Source organism: Silurus aristotelis (assembly GCF_946808225.1).
Source record: "Silurus aristotelis genome assembly, chromosome: 3".
Lineage (NCBI taxonomy): Eukaryota > Metazoa > Chordata > Actinopteri > Siluriformes > Siluridae > Silurus > Silurus aristotelis.
Genome location: NC_139576.1, coordinates 21191656 through 21212091, shown reverse-complemented (window position 1 = coordinate 21212091; position 20436 = coordinate 21191656). Strand labels below are relative to the sequence as shown.

At 38.7% G+C, this 20436-nt stretch overlaps 1 protein-coding gene across 8 annotated transcripts in view; it reads left to right on the top strand.

The window, feature by feature from the left end:
* Nucleotides 1-20436, top strand: part of LOC310723554 (dedicator of cytokinesis protein 9) — an 80548-nt gene that overhangs the window by 38213 nt on the left and 21899 nt on the right. For 3 of the 8 annotated variants that reach the window (XM_083536766.1, XM_083536765.1, XM_083536768.1), the window contains exons 3-24: nt 3748-3837; nt 4527-4609; nt 5199-5268; nt 6702-6797; nt 9359-9493; nt 11423-11597; nt 11935-11987; nt 12656-12730; nt 12851-12991; nt 13089-13292; nt 15974-16096; nt 16354-16436; nt 16668-16790; nt 17651-17730; nt 17837-18024; nt 18138-18203; nt 18300-18392; nt 18514-18637; nt 19063-19181; nt 19286-19375; nt 19486-19575; nt 20084-20199. In XM_083536766.1, the coding sequence (XP_083392892.1) occupies nt 3748-3837; nt 4527-4609; nt 5199-5268; nt 6702-6797; nt 9359-9493; nt 11423-11597; nt 11935-11987; nt 12656-12730; nt 12851-12991; nt 13089-13292; nt 15974-16096; nt 16354-16436; nt 16668-16790; nt 17651-17730; nt 17837-18024; nt 18138-18203; nt 18300-18392; nt 18514-18637; nt 19063-19181; nt 19286-19375; nt 19486-19575; nt 20084-20199 (2417 nt within the window). Of the gene's footprint in view, nt 1-3747; nt 3838-4526; nt 4610-5198; nt 5269-6701; nt 6798-9358; nt 9494-11422; nt 11598-11934; nt 11988-12655; nt 12731-12826; nt 12992-13088; nt 13293-15973; nt 16097-16353; nt 16437-16667; nt 16791-17650; nt 17731-17836; nt 18025-18137; nt 18204-18299; nt 18393-18513; nt 18638-19062; nt 19182-19285; nt 19376-19485; nt 19576-20083; nt 20200-20436 lie in introns of all 8 variants that reach the window. The other 5 variants (XM_083536767.1, XM_083536770.1, XM_083536769.1 and 2 more) reach the window with 3 other exon arrangements.

Sequence of the window (20436 nt, the reverse complement as noted above, 5' to 3'; positions counted from 1 at the left end):
CTTCAGCTTAGCTGCAAGAATGTTCAACAAAACCAGAAGGCAGGCGCAGAAAACACTGTCACGCACTGCTGGAAATGTTTGCTCTTCTGTAGCTTACACGGGCAAGTGTGTGTGTGTGTGTGTGTGTGTGTGTGTGTGTGTGTGTGTGTGTGTCAAATTTTGATTGCTGTGTATGTGATCACTGGGTGGGTTAGTGGGCTGTGCATGCAGAGACGCAGAGAAGCAGGCCTGTGGTGGGTTTTAGGAGAAATGAAGGCCACATAGGTTTCCTCTTGAATGCTTGTTGCTGCTGGCTCCGTCTAAATCTGTGAATGATAGAAGCTCAGTCAGCTTTATGCTTTTTCTCCGTCTGTTATACTCTTTCTTTCACTAAAATAAAAATGGTGAAAGAGTTGTAATATTACAAATGAATATTTTGAAATAAAATCTCCATAGTAATGTGCCGAATAGGGAGCTAGAAATCTGGTTTAAATGATCCTGGTAACTGGGAAAAAAAAATACATTAACATATAGCGTCTTTTTATTATGTACGAATTCTATTAAAAACGATTTTTTCAACCCGTGAAAAAGAATATATATATTTTTTTAATTACCCAGGTACAACTCTAGGGTTAGGATTAGGGCATGATAGTAGCATGATATTAGTCACGCTAGTCACACAATAGTCCCATTTTAAACAAGCACAACCAGTAGAAATGGCTGCAGCTCCCCAGTAAAATTCTGGTTTGTGATGTGTCAGTGTTAAAAATGATTTCACTTTGTTCTTATCTAAACATGGTATATTATCTTGTAGTGATGGTTGCTTATACCACAGCTGCTTGATGTACGGGATTCTCTGTTCATGGCTTGTGTGCAAATTCTTGTATTCCGGACGAAACTTGAATTACACCTATAAACTAATGCTCCTGATAGTTTAATGTGTTATGCATTTAGCATCTACAGGCATAACATTATAAAATTAGGGAAAACGGACATGCAAGGATTTTAGCGAATATGATAAGTACCAAATTATGATGTTCAGACCACTGGATCAGAGCAGCTCTGGGATCTGCAGTGGGCAGTATCTATCAAAAGTGGTCTGAGGAAGGAACAGTGTTGAACCAGCGACAGGGTCATGGGCGGCCGAGGCTCATGATGCACATGGGGAGCGAAGGCCGGTCCGTGTGGTCCGATCCAACAGACCAGCTGCTGTAGCTCAAACTGCTGTAGAAGTTCATGCTGTTAATGCTCCACGAGTCACGACTGTTTTAACAGCAAAAGGAGGAACAACACAATATTAGGCAGATGGTCATAATGTTATGCCCGATTTGGTGGTCATAAAGTTATGCCTGGTCAGTGTATTGCTTTTCAAAGTATTGCAATGCTAAATAAGTAAACAAACTCACATTTGTACAGCAGTTTAGAGCATAAAAACTTGGAAGAATTTGAGACAGACATAGTATAATATTATTAGCAATATCAGCCACTAGAAAGAATATTACGCTAATTCTTTCTAAAATGCCAATCACTGATACGAAATGGGTCATGCATGTGGTATAAAAGAGATATTGCATGCCAGATTGGCAGTGTGTGTGTGTGTGTGTGTGTGTGTGTGTGTGTGTGTGTAATAATTTTAAGGTAGAGACTGTTGGGCAGGCGTGGACCCGTGGACTCTGTGTAAGGTCAGCCTTTCTCTAATCATACAAGAAAGCGTTAACTCCTAACCAAGTGCGTGGGCTGGGATATGAAGAAAAGCATCTTAGGAGTTTGGGAGTATGTGAGTGTGGGTTTGGAGGGAGGGAAAGAGAGAGAGAGAGAGAGAGAGAGAGAGAGAGAGAGATGTGTATTTTGTGGGCAGCAGGGTTTGAAAGGGAAAACAAAGCTGTGACTGGATTCGGTACCTCCTCTAACAAATCAGCTGCATTCCAGCGCTGTTTTTACTCCTTTAGTGTATGCATCCCTCTCTCCCTTCATCTGAACCGTTTCACTTTTCCACTCAATCTGATTCTCATCTTCCATACAGGAAAACAGGATTGAAGGAGGAAATAGTGCAACAGTAGCAGGATATTGTGTGAGGCTCTTAGGGAACCTGTGGAATGCCACATTAAAACACTATGTTGCTGGACGTTCCGCTGATGTGTGCTTCTGATGACGTCCACCCTTCCACCCAGTCTTCGAGGAGCCAAGACTTCCTAAATCTGTGATCAGAGTCACACCACGAGCTTTACGTTCTTAACTGGTAGAGGGCATCTTTCAGGATTCAGTGCTTATTATTAAACAACTGGTTTTGTGGAGAAAAAAAAATCATTCTAAAAGTTCCATTCCCAAATACTTGCTTGTCTCAATATACGGCCACATGCAAAGGATCAAATTTGTGTGGGTTCCTTCAATTGTTAGCCACATTAACCCCGACTCAAATGTAAAATATAAAAGGTTTTCTATATTTCTGCATCTGGGAGAATTTATTTATTTATTTGTTGTTTGAAAAAAGTTTTCTCAAGGCTTCTTTGGATATTGAATAATTCATACAGCTTCTACTTTAAACATTTCGCAGTGTTCTTCTTTGAAGGTTTCCCAAAAGGGCACACTGATAAATGTTTTATAGTGCTCCATTAACCTTTTTTATGCATTTATATTCAAGATCGAAAAGGAACTCTCCCGAACGCTTCCCGAAATTATTATTGAAAAAGAAGCTGCTTTTTCCTGTGGGTTGTTCTATTGTAGGATGTGAGCCAGGATGGGAATTTTTACACTAGCATTGTTTGGTTAAGTTTAACCTGTGTGCTTTGTTTACCATTCGCTGAAGTGGCTCTTTCTGTAGCAGGAATTCTGACTTTTCCTCACACACATTACCACACTACAGAGATTCTCGAAAACTCCCTGCAGGAGGGAGTCAAAATGAGTTTATTTATGAAACACTTTCCACATATTTTTATCTGGGATTTTTTGTCTCTGTTGGAAGCAAGTAAATAAAAGGCGACTCAGTTTAGTGGAGTTTCAGTATTTGTTTTAATCATCAGTCATCAGTAACAGCAGGAGGCTGAAGCTGAACAATGAGTCTCCTACTCCTCTGCCTGATCTCTTCAGCACAGCCAGACCTGGGAGTGGCAATCAGGCAGGAATAATATTTAAAAGCTATTTGGAAAATCGCATGCAGCTGGTCTGTACAAGCTTTTTTTAGGAATAGATTTTACTAAGTTGCGTAAAGTGTCGGTGATGCTGAAATAATACTAAGATCAAATGAAGAAATGTAAACTTATCTTCACATCTTATTACACATTTAGTCCCAATTTGCTGTTAAAATAACCTCCACTCTTCTCGAAAAGACGTTCCAATAGATTTTGTCGTGTGCTTGTGGAGATTTGTGTTAATTTAGCCACAAGGGTGTTAGTAAAGTCAGGTACAGATGTAGGGTGAAGGGGCCTGAGCTGCAGTCAGTGTTCCAATTTATTTTGAAGGTGTTCAATAGAGTTGAGGTCAGCGCTCTATAGCAGGCCAATCAAAATCTTCCAGTCCAACCAATGTAAACCATATCTTAATGGGGCTTGGTTTGTGCACAGGGACATTGTCATGTTAAAACAGGTTTGGGTCTTCTAGTACAAGTGAAGAGAAAATGTAATGCTTCCACATCCAAAGGCATTGTATGTGATTGTGTGCCTCTTACTTTGAGGTAACAGTTTGGGGAAGACCAACATGTGGCTGAAAAATTCTAATGTCCCAATACTTTTTTCATGGATTTTTTTGTTGTTTAATTTTTCTCTCACTCAGACCTGCACTCTGCGGCGTCAGTTCCGCACTCTGTACCCATCCGTTCCGGAGAACGCCCAGAAAGAAGCACACAGCCTGTTCGTGCAGGAGGTAAGAGACAGACTGAATGTAATTCTGTCTCTGTCTGTTCTCTGAATGTCCTATAATATTCTCTGATCATGATCTATAAATGATTCAGCTGTGGCTCTGTGGAAAAAAATGCAAAAACTCATTGCTCTCAACACTGGATTCTGTGGATCTACTTTACTGTTTATAGACTGAACTTTGGCCAAGTATGAAGCATTCATCTTCTGTAACCCACACATGCTATAGAGTAGCATAGAAAGGAGAAAAGTTCACCAGCTGGACAGTAAGTGTGTGTGTGTGTGTGTGTGTGTGTGTGTGTGTGCATGTTAAGTTTTAAACTTGGTCAAAGTTCACACAGTAGAGAAAATGAATGTTACATAAGGATCCATGTTACTGTTGTAATATTGAATAGATATCCCAGTAAAGAGTTTTTGATCTCCTTCTGATTTTTCTTTCCTTAAACTCAAATCTGTGAAAGAAACCAAATGCTGGAACATCCTGATTAGGACGAGAGGCCCCCCGGTCTTTCATCTTGCCCTCTCTTCCTGAGCAGTCAGATTGGACAAAGAGCAAAGAGCTTTTACCCATCCTCTTACCCAGGATGACTTTTGATGAAACTGTGGCCTGAAATAGCATATGCTCTATTTTTGTGTAACAAACACACAGTATCAGGTTCTGACTCTAACAATCATATATTGTTTCTTGTTTCCTAGTGTCTTAAGACCTACAAATCAGATTGGCACGTTGTCAACTACAAGTATGAAGATTATTCTGGTGACTTCCGTCAACTCCCAAAGTAAGACACCTCGTGTTCATTTTTTTAACCCTGTCTCTATAGCTCTAACAAAATAAGAACAGGATCTATGCAACACACATCAGACAAGTTAAAACAAGCCACACAATAAATACATAGAACCATGGGTTCAACAGAGTATCACTGCCAATTGTATTGTGTGTATTATATGTCAAAGCATTTCAGTTCTTGGAAAACAGGAGTCTTTACAAACTGCACATTTCCTCCTCTTAGTTACAATGGAGCCAATGGAACAATGTATGAGCTCATGTGTTCCTGTAGGGACACAGGGCAGTTGAGAAGAGCCAAATAAATTCTTCATTCTTTTAATTAGATATAGTTTTCACATCACTACCTCTGAAGAAATGTATAAACATTGTATATGACAGATGGAAAACACAGGTGGCCAATAGAAGCAATCAATGCTTGAGAACAAACAGAAACCATTGCTAACAGTGAGACATTAGCTCTCTTTATTCACTGACACTGTGCCTTTGAGCGTAATCATTTTCATGTTTCATTATGAGCACTATTGTCATTGTAGTCTTGTTAACTGCTCTGTTGTGTTTTCATGTGTTTGGCTTTTGAACAGCAAAGTGTCAAGACCTGATAAGCTAGGGGTTCATGTGTTTGAGGTCGATGAGGATGTGGATAAAGACGAGGTAAGTGAATCTGGTTGAAGCATCTAGTTTTTTTTTTCTTTATTTCAATAGATTGGCAAAGAAGATCTTCAGTGAGAGAAATCCAGATGTCTATATTTTTTCCATTAAATGCAGTTTGTTAGGGAAGAGTGAGTCAAAAGCAGACCAAGGCATGCACTGACACAGCAAGTTCTTCTCATACCAATCTGTTACCATTGTTTGTATCCACTGATAATTAAAACATTTGCTTTGAGGTTTACTGCAATACCAGCAGCATCTCCTCTACAGATATGCCTGGGCTCTGGTTTAAAGATCTCCCCCACACACAGTTTGCCTGCTAGGTCATGTCCCTATGAATAGTCTTGCAATTTCTGCCTGGACAGCGTCAATAAGGTATCTAATAGCCAGCCATGATGACTCCTTCTTCCTCTTTCCTGCTTCCAAGAAATCCCCCCTGCAACCCAGCAAATGAAGGGTGTCCTGTTTAATTAATTAGCTACAGCAAACAGCATATCAGGCCTTTTCAGACTGACAATCCAAGATATAAATTAGTATTGCAGACTTCAGAGTGATCAATAACGATATTGCTTTCTCAAAGTTACTGAATTGGGTTGCCATACGTATAAAAAGTGGGCACCAGTCTGCACAGTACCTAAGAGAGTTAGCAGGCATGTTTTTACTTAAACAGATACTATGAACAGTGTTTAGTCCTCCTCAGTTAACCTCAGAGCAAGAATTCAATCATGTAAAATGTTTTTTTTTAACATCAGCAGTACACAAGCATTCATCTGACTGTTAAACCTTAAACCTTTTAGTATGTTGACGGAATATAACAGCAAAAGCATTTGGCTATACTTTGCATTTCTTTCTTGGATTTGTGGCTAAATCGTTTAGTAAAACCGCACCAAACGGGAGTACAGTATACGCATTCACGTACATTATCTTGTCCTGATAAGACTTTATGGGAGGCCTGCAAATTAATGTTTTAGTCCTCATTGCTTCACATTTAAAGTTTAAAAAAACAGAAGGTACAATTAGAGCACAAGCTGCTGAAGGAAACTTTTTTAAATAGTTTATCAAGTTTATCTTATATTTACAATTTAAAATATAAAAAATCGATTATGATATTGCATAATGAAGGTGTGTATTTTTTTTTAAGCTTTATATATTATCCAGCTGTCTCTGAGATTGTTCCTTCTAGTTCAGTGGTTTATTTACATTTATCAGTGTTTTTGCTGTTGTGCATTTTTTTTCTGGTGAGCAGGAGTTAGTGAACTGGATTGCTTTTTCAATGAATCCCTGTTCTCCTAGCATTTACTTTAGCTGCAAGATCAAACAGAGAAGGGCTGGAGCCACATCACAAAAGTCATTCTCCACTTTCTCTTCCTCTGTGTGTGTGTGTGTGTGTGTGTGTGTGTGTGTGTGTGTGTGTGTGTGTGTGTGTGTGTGTGTAGGACACAGCTTCCTTGGGCTCTCAGAAAGGAGGTGTTAGTAAGCAAGGGTGGCTTTACAAAGGAAACATGAACAGTGCGATCAGTGTTACTATGAGGGTGAGCCTTTTTTTACAACACACTCTGTATATAACTCGGAGATCTTTCTTCTATGGCAAGGTTTATTGTAGCTCAGGGGCCACATCATGTTTTAAATAATGAGTTGTGGGCTGCATACTGTTGTCCGATTTCAGATAACAGCTCTAAATGTAATTACAGAAGAGCGGCTTCAATACTTCCAGCTGAAATCCTAGATTTTTAGACCCAATCAATTTTCACACTCATGTCTCTGAAATTGTACTGTTTGGCAAATCCTGTCTGGATCTAAATCATGTTAAACTCAATATTTCTAGATGTATTAACAACAAAGGTACTGGGTGGTATCAAAAGGTTTCGAGACTAGTTTTGCAACACAGCAACAGATGGCAGCACAAGGCTGCATGCACAGTAACAGGGAGCACCAAACTTAATAAGCTGGTATGTCAAAAGACATAGTCCTGTGGAGGTGTGCAGCTGGTGCTTTTCTTTACCATGTCTGCAATTTCATCATGGAGAGCAAGTTATAACAAATAGCAAACGTAAAATTTTGAATAAAACTTGGCAAATCTGCCAGAGAGACGTTGGTCCTGATTTGCCAAGTTTACGGCGATGCTGCAATGAGTCATTCGAGGTGTTTTGAGTGGCCTCACTGGAAGACGTCGAGAGATCAGAAACACCTTCAACGAGCTCAACCCTCGAATATGTCAAAACAAATTTGGTGCATGATGATCAACAGAGAACAATCCACAATATTGCTGCCATTGTCGGTGTGTAATACAGAACGGTCCAGATTTGAACATGCACCTTGTTGCTGCCAAGTTTGTCCCCAGGCTAATGCCCCAGGAGCAGAAGGAACACCATGTCGAAGTCTGCTAAAAACTGTCAGCATGCCATGGATTCCTTTATGTCAAGGTACGGGTACCACCCTGAGTCTTCACAGTGGAAGAGCCCATGACCGAAAAAGGCAAGGCAACCAAGTGCAAGTCTTTTTCAACATTCGGGCCATTGTGCACTGAGAATTCATTCCCAGAGACCGAAGCGTCGATAACTAGTTCTACCGCCGAGTTTTAAGGCGTCTGAAGGAGGACATTCGGCGAAAGCGACCAGATCTGTGGTGCACAGTCTTGAATCTTTTTCATACTACCTCGATACCACCTCATGTGTGTCAATTCATATGATACAGTTCATTATGTTCAATGTCTAATGAGTAATATTTGACAAAAGTTAGATTTCAACTGATGCTTTGCTATAATAGGGCTGCTGGATAAAATATACATAATATGGTGTGCTGATTGTGTTTACTGCATCAATAGAACAACCTTAATTATGTTTCTGCACAGAGTTGCGTGTATGACTGCAGTACACTGGAAATAAAATCAAATAAAAAAAACAACATTTGAATGGCAATTTTACGGGGGCAGAGAACTGCAAAACACATTAACAAATCAGAAAACAAATTAACAAATTAGAAAACACTAACAACTCCGAAAACAAAATAACAAATGCAAAAAGTAAATAACAAATTCGAAAACACAAAGACAATTCAGACAAACCGGAAAAAGTAGGTGTAGCTTGTGAATGGAACACTTACCGATCATTGGACGAGACACCTGTCATTCAAGATATACAAGAAGTATGAAATCTTATCACTTTGTTTCTTGTACATGTGTTAAGTTCTCAGTTTATTTTAAACTATTTTTTTATTTCAATTAGTGCACCTTTAAATACAAGAAAATAACAGAAGTAAACATTGGCAAGCAAGGAGAAACTCTTGTACTTCCTGTATATCTTGAATGAGGCAGGTGTCTTGTCCAATGATCGGTAAGTGTTCAATTCACAAACTGAATTGTCGTTGTGTTTTCGGATTTATGTTGTTTTCGGATTTGTTATTTTGTTTTTGCATTTGTTATTTTGTTTTCGGATTTGTTATTGATTTCTAATTTGTTAATTTGTTTTCGGGATTTGTTAATGTGTTTTGCACTTCTCGGCCACCGTACATTTTAAATTAAACCAGCTCAATTATAGTTTTTCCTCGCTTACTCTAGTGCACCAAAGTACATTTTTAGCGAAACAGCACAGTTACGACAACTGTAGTTGCAGTGAATAATTTTAGCAGGTTCTTTAGCAGGTTCTTTGACAGAAGAATGGAAACCTGCTTAACTGAAAGTCCTAGAACTGATTGAAGCAGTTAAATTCCATTCAGTTAAATATGCAAAATGTGCTATGCAAAATCAAAACTTTGTCTTACGCTTCTACCAATAAGGCACTTATCATTACCGGAAGTAAAGAATGGTTTACCAAATTTCGTCTTTTGTAATTTTATTTGTGGTATTTATAAGAACCAAAAACAATTATGCAAAAGAATCATCGTTTGAAAACATTTGAGAAGTAATCGCTTTCGAAAAGCTGTTGCATCTTTGCAAACACTCATTACAAACATTAAGGGCTTTAAAAAGCCTTTCTGTTATTTCCTCACTGTGGTCAGTTTCACATCTGCTTTAGACGCAGTGGATTGGGATTAGGCTAAATATGGGCTATTCTTTTAATGATATAAAGCGGTTATTTTTAATGCTTTGTTTCAGTCTTTCAAAAGGAGGTATTTTCACCTCACACAATTTGGGGACGGCTCCTATAACCTGAACTTCTACAAGGATGAAAAGATTTCCAAGGAGCCCAAAGGAACCATTTTCTTGGATTCTTGCATGGGTGTGGTTCAGGTATGAGAAAAGTGGTTTGATTAAGAGTATGTGTATTTTTTATAGCCCAAGCTATCAATGTTTTTTTCTTTAAAGGTGAATGCTTACATGTGGATTTGAGAGAGTTCTGTTTAGCACATTCAGAGGAACATATCATCATACTCCACTCTGGAGTTAAATAAATATGTGCTTTGTCTGAAACAGTGCACGAGTGATATGGAAACAGATGTGATATCCATATGGAGATTATATCAGTGGTTTCAGTATCAGTGGACTACATTTTCTCTCTTTCTCTCTCTTTCTCTTTAACAATCTCAACCTTTTAGTTACTTTAGCACCCTGTCATTCTTGGTCTCTGGCTTAACACTAATAAATAGTAAATGTGGATTTTAAACTGCCAAAAAATTTTGCATGTGTGTGCACCCAAATTGTGTATTGTGTTAAAGGGAGGAAAAAAAAAGTCCAGACACTCATCTTCTCATAGCCTATTGTTTTGTGATCATATGAGTTTTTCTGTAATTATTTTGTGTGTGCATATCCATCATTTCTCCTGCCTTTGTAATTAGTGTGGGTTTTGTTGCCTAAAGATTCGAGAATCTGATTTTGATCCAAGAGGTGTGATGTCATATTTGCTCAGAGAGCGGAAAGCATTCCAGAAAAACACTGACGAAATAACTTAAGAAAATTAGTCAACCTGTTCCCCTGAGCAGCGTACTCACAGTCTAGCCTTTCCCAGTCTGGCTTTTAATAAACTAAGCTATCTCAAGCATGTCCTCCAATTGTGCAGTTAGTACTGAAACACTCCCACTCTGTGCACTTGGAGACTGATTGCCTGCTCCACTCAGTGAGTTAAAGTCACTCACCGAGGAATGCTTTCTAGAATAATAAACATATTAAGCAATCTGGCAGAACAGGGACAAATAGGTGATGTAGGGTGAAAAGCAGGCTATACATTTTTTTTAAATGTTCACTGTTTTATTATTGCAGAGCTATAGGAACGCAGGTCTTGTATATTACTCGTCCATACTAACATATCTAGTGTTTGGTATAGTGTAGTACTTTACTAGTATACAATAGTATATCTAGTATAGTCTAAGAGAGCTCTCCAATAACCCACACATAATCAACATTATTTTGCATTCGTCCATTGATCTAGAGACTTTCCAGAAGCACTGAGTGCAAGGCAGAAGTGTACCCCAGAAGGGATGACACCCCGTCCTCCATGCACCATGTGCTCACACATTCACTTTTGAGGAATTTAGAGAAATCGAGACAGGATTCGAGATCTACCGCATATACAGATGTGCTAGCAACCCTCTGCTGCAATTTCAGCCTATGCTTTAAAGAGGTCCCTGTGCTTGTCCTTGATTTCCTCTGGTTAGCTTAATATTCCTCATCCCTTTTTAGTTTTCTGTCTGATCCAGTTAAGCAGTGTTTTTGGCAGCCAGTAGCTCTTTTGTCCTCCATATGGAAATATTTTCGCCCGCTTTCCGTCTGGTTGTTTGCATGAGTATACATCCTTCTCTTACACGGACATACCAAATCAGAGCAGGAATTTAAAGTGTTCCCATACATTACTTAAGTCAAGTGGATGTGTTCATTAGAATTTAAAATACACTTTATTTTCTTTACTTCATGAATCAAACCACACATCCCAACATTTCGGTAATTGGTTTTAAAGCAAAGATGTTTTGTTCGTTCTTAGTTGCAAAAATCACCCATATCAATGATATAAATCATATATATTAATCAGAAGAAGAACCTGCACCTCATTATTCTCTTTGTCTATTTTGGAAAATTAGTGCTACTGACTCTGTTCCAACTTGCACTTTACACCCATTACCAAAGCAGCAACGCTGGCCAGACTCCATCTGTGATGTTAACTGAGTAAGTATCCAACACATGTCTTTTTAAGGTAATCTGAAGCGTTTATGTCTTTTATCCGTGTAGAATAATAAGGTGCGCAGGTTTGCATTCGAGCTGAAGATGCAAGATAAGAGTACGTATCTGTTGGCCGCTGACTCGGAAAGTGAGATGGAGGAGTGGATCAGCACGCTGAACAAAATACTTCACAGCAGCTTTGAGCTCGCTATGCAAGAGAAGAGGAATGGAGACCTACATGATGGTTTGTGTGTCTATCTACCTAAATATGTGAGCTTTCATATTTAGACCACCCAGACAACTACCACCCCTGACTTGACAGCAGATAACATAGAGCACCTGCAACTCCATTATTAACCCCTGTACAGAATCACATGCCTCTATTCTACCGAGCAGTGAGATATTCCAGGCTTTTTGGTTTATATTTACTCAGTGCTCCACATGCATTGTTTGGTCAGTTGATGAGGCTACTATGACATTTCTCTCTTTAGGAATTTATCTATCATTACCTACAGTTTTCTTTCTGGCTCCAAGATGTAAGCCATTGTAATAAATCATCTATCTGTTTTCCCATTATGTAGATGATGAATTGGGGAAGACCGACAGCTCTTCTGGATCGATGGACAGTTTTCAGGTAGGTCCTGTTTGCATAAATGTCCAGCACCAGACTTAGTGGTGTTTTCTTTTCATTTCAACTCAAAATCTAAATGTTATACTCTGATCTTGCTTGAGACCATAAGCATATAGTAATATCCATTTTCAAGAGTTAAAATAAATGTACTGCTTTGAACTAACAAGAAACATTCCTGGCTTTCCTGTTAGTTCAAAGCAGTTCATTTATTTTAACTCTTGAAAATGGTTAAAATTGTTGACTGACGCATAAATAAACAAATGATGACCTATGCGTCAGTCATTAATGGTCTGGAAAGGATTAATAATAATACATTTCTTTCTCTTTAGTCTACTTACCATAGATCCAATTTAGTTTTAATTTAATATAAAAAGCAGGTGCCAAAATATATTTATTTGTTTATTTATAGAAGACACAAAGCACTTAACCACTGTTCTATAGATTGTCTATAGACATGCATGAGAATCAGCTCAATAGTGTAGACACTATGTGTTTAGACACAGTTCTGGTCTGTACAAACAGTTAGTCATAAATTTTTATTGTTCATTACTGTGAACAAGTGCATGTTTCTTTTAAATGTTATCCCCATTCACTCGTCATTATGTCATACCCATTTAGTGATTCCTTCTCTAGGCTAGTGTGATTGATATGCTTGGTGTGCTTTTCTTTAGAGTGCCAGAGATATCGAGTCTAAGATGAGAAATGAAACTCGGCTAAAGCTCTTCACATTGGATGCAGACACACAGGTAAAAAACAAAAAAGGCAAGATAAGTAAATAAAACAGTCTGACAGTTGGGCAGAAGTCTGGAAAATGCTCTAAATGTGTTTTTGGTGCCTTTAAGATATCTGGATGTGTATGTATGCAGAAGTTAGATTTCTCTGGAATCGAGCCAGAATCCAGACCATTTGAGGAGAAGTTTGGGAAGCGGATTCTTGTGAAATGCAACGATCTGGCGTTCAACCTGCAGAGCTGTGTGGCAGAGAATGAGGAGGGCCCAACCACCAACGTAATCCATAATGCTTTAATTAATTTACATCATTCAGCTTCGTTTCCTGAAGCATGGTGATCATTGCAGTGATTCTTTTTCTCTCTGTACATGGCAGGTGGAGCCGTTCTTCGTCACTCTGTCTCTGTTTGATATTCAGAACAGCCGGAAGATCTCCGCAGATTTCCATGTAGATTTAAACCACCCGTCAGTAAGAGCCATGGTGCCAGGCTCCGGTGCTCAAATCATTAATGGCGCTTCAGATGCAGCACAGGAAACGAAGAATGATCTATCGGACAGCTTTCTGCAGTATCCACGCCAGGTTGGATTTGTCAGTGGACATTTGAATAATTATATACAATACAGACCAAAGGTTTGGACACACCTTCTCATTCAAAGAGTTTTCTTTATTTTCATGACTATGAAAATTGTAGAGTCACACTAAAGGCATCAAAACTATGAATTAACACGTGGAATTATATACATAACAAAAAAGTGTGAAACAACTGAAAATATGTCATATTGTAGGTTCTTCAAAGTAGCCACCTTTTGCTTAGATTACTGCTTTGCACACTCTTAGCATTCTCTTGATGCCCACTTTGAAGAACCTACAATATGACATATTTTCAGTTCACTTTTTTGTTATGTATATAATTCCACATGTTAATTCCTAGTTTTGATGCCCTTAATGTGACTCTACAATTTTCATAGTCATGAAAATAAAGAAAACTCTTTGAATGATCAGGTATGTCCAAACTTTTGGTCTGTACTGTGTGTGTGTGTGTATGTATGTATGTATATATATATATATATATATATATATATATATATATATATATATATATATATATATATATATATACAGTGGGTACGGAAAGTATTCAGACCCCCTTAAATTTTTCACTCTTTTTTATTTTGCAGCCATTTGCTAAAATCATTTAAGTTCATTTCTTTTCCTCATTAATGTACACATAGCACCCCATACTGACAGAAAAACACAGAATTGTTGACACTGTTGCAGATTTATTAAAAAAGAAAAACTGAAATATCACATGGTCCTAAGTATTCAGACCCTTTGCTCAGTATTTAGTAGAAGCCCCCTTTTGATCTAATACAGCCAGGAGTCTTTTTGGGAAAGATGCAACAAGTCTTTCACACCTGGATTTGGGGAACCTCTGCCATTCCTCCTTGCAGATCCTCTCCAGTTCTGTCAGGTTGGATGGTAAACGTTGGTGGACAGCTATTTTTAGGTCTCTCCAGAGATGCTCAATTGGGTTTAAGTCAGGGCTCTGGCTGGGCCATTTAAGAACAGTCACAGAGTTGTTGTGAAGCCACTCCTTCGTTATTTTAGCTGTGTGCTTAGGGTCATTGTCTTGTTGGAAGGTAAACCTTCAGCCCAGTCTGAGGTCCAAAGCACTCTGGAGAAGGTTTTCGTCCAGGATATCCCTGTCCTTGGCCGCATTCATCTTTCCCTTGATTGCAACCAGTCGTCCTGTCCCTGAAGCTGAAAAACACCCACACAGCATGATGCTGCCACCACCATGCTTCACTGTTGAGACTGTATTGGACAAGTGATGAGCAGTGCCTGGTTTTCTCCACACATACCGCTTAGAATTAAGGCCAAAAAGTTCTATCTTGGTCTCATCAGACCAGAGAATCTTATTTCTCACCATCTTGGAGAACTCCATGCGGGTTTTCATGTGTCCTGCACTGAGGAAAGGCTTCCGTCGGGCCACTCTGCTATAAAGCCCCACTGGTGAAGGGCTGCGGTGATGGTTGACTTTCTAAAACTTTCTTCCATCTCCCGACTGCATCTCTGGAGCTCAGCCACAGTGATCTTTGGGTTCTTCTTTACCTCTCTCACCAAGGCTCTTCTCCCCCGATAGCTCAGTTTGGCCGGACGGCCAGCTCTAGGAAGGGTTCTGGTCGTCCCAAACGTCTTCCATTTAAGGATTACGGAGGCCACTGTGCTCTTAGGAACCTTTAGTGCTGCAGAATTTTTTTTGGAACCTTGGCCAGATCTGTGCCTTGCCACAATTCTGTCTCTGAGCTCTTCAGGCAGTTCCTTTGACCTTAATGATTCTCATTTGCTCTGACATGCATTGTGATCTGAAAGGTCTTATATAAACAGGTGTGTGGCTTTCCTAATCAAGTCCAATCAGTATAATCAAAAATTTCTGGACTCAAATGAAGGTGTAGAACCATCTCAAGGATGATCAGAAGAAATGGAGAGCACCTGAGTTAAATATATGAGTGTCACAGCAAAGGGTCTGAATACTTAGGACCATGTGATATTTCAGTTTTTCTTTTTTAATAAATCTGCAAAAAGGTCAACAATTCTGTGTTTTTCTGTCAGTATGGGGTGCTATGTGTACATTCATGAGGAAAAGAAATGAACTTAAATGATTTTAGCAAATGGCTGCAATATAACAAAAAGTGAAAAATTTAAGGGGGTCTGAATACTTTCCGTACCCACTGTATATATATAATTTTTTTTTTTTTTTTTTTTTTTTTTTTATTAATTTTTTTGTATAATTTGAGAATTTTCTTTTTTAACACTTTTGCCACCATTTACAGCCTCTGATTTGAGTATGATGCTACAAGCTTGGCACACCTATTTTGGGGCAGTGTCTCCTATTGTTCTTTGCAGAACCTCTCAAGCTCCATTAGGTTGGATGGGGAAAGTTGGTGCTTAGCCATTTTCAGATCTCTTCAGAGATATTCGGTCTGATTCAAGTCTGGGCTCTGGCTGGGCCACTCAAGGACATTCACAGAGTCGTCCTGTAGCCACTCCTTTGTTATCTTGGCTATCGTGTGCTTAGAGTCGTTGTATATTTATTTATATTTTCTCTTCAATATTTTTGCTTTAATCTTTACCACGATCTTTTACTGTGAACAAGTGCAACCAAACAATTCTCCTATAGGATCAATAAAGTATTCTGATTATGATTCGGATTCTGATGCTATCCTGTGTATGCGTTTTTTTTGTGTGTGTGTGTCTAGGGTGTGTTTTCTGTGATGTGTCCGCACCCGGATATTTTCCTGGTCGCTCGGATTGAGAAAGTTCTTCAGGGAGGAATTGCTCACTGTGCTGAGCCATACATGAAAAGTTCTGATTCCACCAAGGTCTGTGGATCTAGTTCACAAATATAAACACCTACCCACCGTAATCTCTTCATATATTAAGTGATGCAAATCGCATGAATATATTCATGTAGTGTTTATACCATTTCTGCTGTCTCTTACTGTGCTTTTACAGACTTGTGTACAGTGGAGAAATCTTTGTGTGTTTCGCAGAAATAGAGGATATAAAAGAAGAAAACAGTTGTATGGAAATGTGTTCATTGATTATTTTCTGTTTGTTTTTTTCCCTCCTTTTTCAGACAGCACAAAAGGTGTTGAAGAACGCTAAAGTGGCATGTAGCAGGCTCGGCCAGTACAGGATGCCATTTGCATGGGCAGCCAGGTAAGAAAAATCTAGGATGCATGAAATAATTGTCTGTTTGTGTGCGCTACATTTAAGTGTAATTCTTGGGCTGAGGGAACTGTACAATAAAAGCTACTCTTGCAAAACGAAAGGAATCATCAAATGTGAGATATTCCTTCAGATAAGGAAAGGAGACACTGTGTCTTGGAGAATCCAAATGAAACCTCTGTTCATGTTTTTCTTTTCTCTGTCCCTCTCTCCTTGTCACAGGCCTCTGTTTAAGGATACAAGTGGAGCACTGGACAAATCTGCACGTTTCTCAGCAATCTACAGGCAGGACAGTAACAAGTTATCTAATGAGGACATGTTCAAACTTCTGGCAGATTTCAGGAAGTTAGTGCATCTTTTGGTTTATTGGCTGTGATTACATCTGAACACTTGTATTCCCTCACTGACAGTGTTAGCATGTACAAACTAATCCCTCTGGGCTTAGGAAGTGATTAATTGTAGTGTTTTACATACAGTTTCGCTAAAGATAAAAAATAAATAAATAAATAAATAAGGATTTTTTTTGTTTGTTTTAAGTCATGAAAAAGTCACTGCGCCTACTATTCTGTATTTCCTGTCACTCGATAAAAATATTTAATCGCAATTAATCACCTTATTGTCATGAGTTTAACATTTGTATCTGTTCTGAATGTAACTTAATTTTTTAATATATATATATATGGATACAAATGTGGATGTTTTTTGCAAATGTATGTTTAGTATTAGTGAAACCAAATTTAACCTAGAGCATGAAGACAAAATATTCTTGTAAATTTATTTATTAAGTTATTGTGGTGTTTTTAAATTACGTAAATCATGAGGATACCAAATGGAGCCACTTTCCACACGGACGGTCTTAATTGCCGGATATGTGCATAACGGCGAATTTTTTAATGCTTGATTCGAGGCTTGGCGGATCAGTATTTCAGGACTTTTCTGTAGAGCTTATTCTTTTTTTTTATATCTGAGTAAAGAAAGGACGTCGCGAACATATGTGCACTGCATTGCCGGTTTAATTTAGCCTCTTTTATATTTATTTATTTATATATTTTTTTATTAAAACAGTCAAACAGAAATGCGATCTGCTTTAACAGCACGTTAATAGAAAAGCCCTAGTGTTTTCGTTATTATTAGAGTAAGAGTGAGGATTAAAAGAGCTGCTTTCCTGTCCACAATCTGTCCTTTGTACTCTTGTTTTCGCTCAGGCCAGAGAAAATGGCTAAGCTGCCAGTGATCCTGGGGAATCTGGATGTCACTATTGACAGCGTTGCCCCAGATCTCCCAAGTGAGTCAAACTTGGCACTACTTCTACTAATTCAATTTATTCTTACAGTTATTTCCGCGGGTTTTAAAACGCTGTGCTCTGTGTATTTTTGTGTTTATTTGAGAAGACTCCATATCGTCCTCATATATCCCAGTGCGTCTGTTTGAGAGCAGTAATTGGAACGGGGTGTTGTTCGAGGTCGAAGAGTTTGTCCCATGTATAGCAAAACACTCACAACCCTTCGCCATCTATAACAATCACCTCTACGTGTACCCACGCCACCTTAAATATGACAGCCAGAAGACCTTTGCTAAGGTACCAGCACTAAAGTGCTCTCTTTTTTTTTTTTTTTTTTTTATTATTATTATTATTATTGTGAAGCCCTATTAGAGGATGACAGCTTAGCACTGTGCATTGTGTGTCTGCAGGCTAGAAACATTGCTGTGTATGTGGAGTTTAGGGACTCTGATGAAGAAGATGCGCTTCCTCTAAAGGTAAGATATTGTCTTTTACAAATGTCGTAATTTCCTATAAACCCACGGACCTAAACACATAATCCTATCTCTTTGATCTATTTTCGTACCTTGCAGTGTATATATGGTCGTCCAGGTGGATCACTTTTCACAAAGAATGCTGTTGCATTAGTGTTGCATCACCAGCAAAACCCTGAGTTTTATGATGAGGTAAAACACTCGAACCCTTCAATGTTATTTTATCCTAGCAACATTAGCATTAGCTTTGGGATTTTCTGCACATTGTTTGCATGCATATTATACAAGATATGCATATTGTTTTCTCTGTCAGGTTAAGATTGAGCTGCCGACTCAGCTGAATGAGAAGCACCACCTTCTGTTCACGTTCTACCACATCAGCTGTGACACCAACAGCAAAGCTAGCACTAAGAAGCGGGAACAGGTGGAGATACAGGGTAAGGCAACGGACACACTCAGGGTTAACAGTCACTAAAGTCTGTCTTAGTACATTCCTCTCTTTGTGCCTAACAGGTGTCCGCACTACAGAATGAAAAACAATGAGTGAATGTGTTTTTGGGGTTCAGAGAAAGTTTGTATTTTACCGGCTCTGTGGTTTTCATTTGTTTCCCTATTTTTTATTCTGCCATTTACTTATCACTCGCATATTTTTACTAGCAGTACCATGGAAAAATCTAGATTATTTCTGAGATGCACAAAACTGTCGAGAAGAATGAATTGTAAAGACTTGGCTTTTGATAATATTAATCTGTTTTATGCATTTATTTGTAGATTGACATATTTGCATTATTTTATTTAAGTTAATCTGTATTCACCTTGTCATAACTCTCATGTGTGTGCATATTTGTGTGCATGTGTGTAGTGGGCTATGCATGGCTGCCTCTACTGAGGGATGGCAGAGTGATCATGAATGAACAGAATATTTCTGTAGCTGCAAATCTGCCTGCTGGCTACCTCAGCTGTCAGGAGGGAAACAGCAAGGTAAGCACTTCCTGCAGAGTCTAACATTCAGCATCATAACAGATCGAGTGGATATTTAGCAATATTTATTTATTCCCATCTTTCTCTTTGCTCTGTATGTGTAGCAGCACACAGGCCCTGAAGTGAGATGGGTCGATGGAGGAAAGCCAGTGTTTAAGGTCTCCACCCACCTCGTGTCCACCGTTTACACACAGGTCTCAGCACAGCTCTAACACTTTTCCACTTCATTTTCAGGCATTTTTTTTCCAGTTTCCTTCCATTTCTTTTTCATTTTGTGGTCAAGATTTATTTTCAAATATTTCAGGATCAGCATTTGCACAATTTCTTCCACCACTGTGAGAGTACTGTGTCTGCAGCCCAGTCCACAGGAGGCGAGCTGGTCAAATACCTTAAGGTATTGTAACAGACTCTGTAAAACTTAACTATGAAGCATTTTCCTCTGTCTTTTTCTCTTTCTGTCACTCGCTCATGCTCTCTAAGTATATACGTTTTAATGTGCTTGTCCATATGTTTCCTTAACATGTTTGGCAAGTCAGCCTTGTTTTTGCACTCTAATACCACTTGTGTAATGTACTTACAATACATTAAAGAACTACGTAGGGAGCTTCACACAGACCCCATGTCTCTGGATTGTATGTGTAAACACACCATTCCTCTCTGATAACAGCATAATAGCCCACAATCAGTACTTTTGGTCCTCCACCCTTAATCCATTAGCGGTGGTTTTCCAGCAAAATACACCGGTACCCATATGTGGTAAATAATGTTATAAATAATAAAGCATGGTCCAACTGCTGATCAACATGGGAACAATTGAGAGCATGTGGTTTAAGTTTATTTAATCAGCCACTTAAGAGTAAATGATCAGCCAGATTGAAGGATTGTGCATGTATCGTCTTCAGAGCCTGCATGCAGTGGAAGCTCACGTGATGATAAACTTCCTCCCCACAATTCTGAACCAGCTGTTCTGCGTCCTCATCAGCACAGCACCCGAGGATGTTGCTGTGAATGTCACCAGGTCAGTTCTCACCTGCTTTCCTGAAAAGGTCTGATATTTAGGAAGAACTTTTTTAATTAGTAAAATAACTGAACATTTAATTTATTTTATGTTAGTTTTGCATTTATTACTAGTTATTATGTGTGAAATGTGCCTACATACTTCAGGTTGTATTCATCTGCCCTAAACTATTATTGTGAGGACACAATGGTAAACCTCAAAAATCTGTCATAGTTAAATGTGCTCAATGTCCTAGTG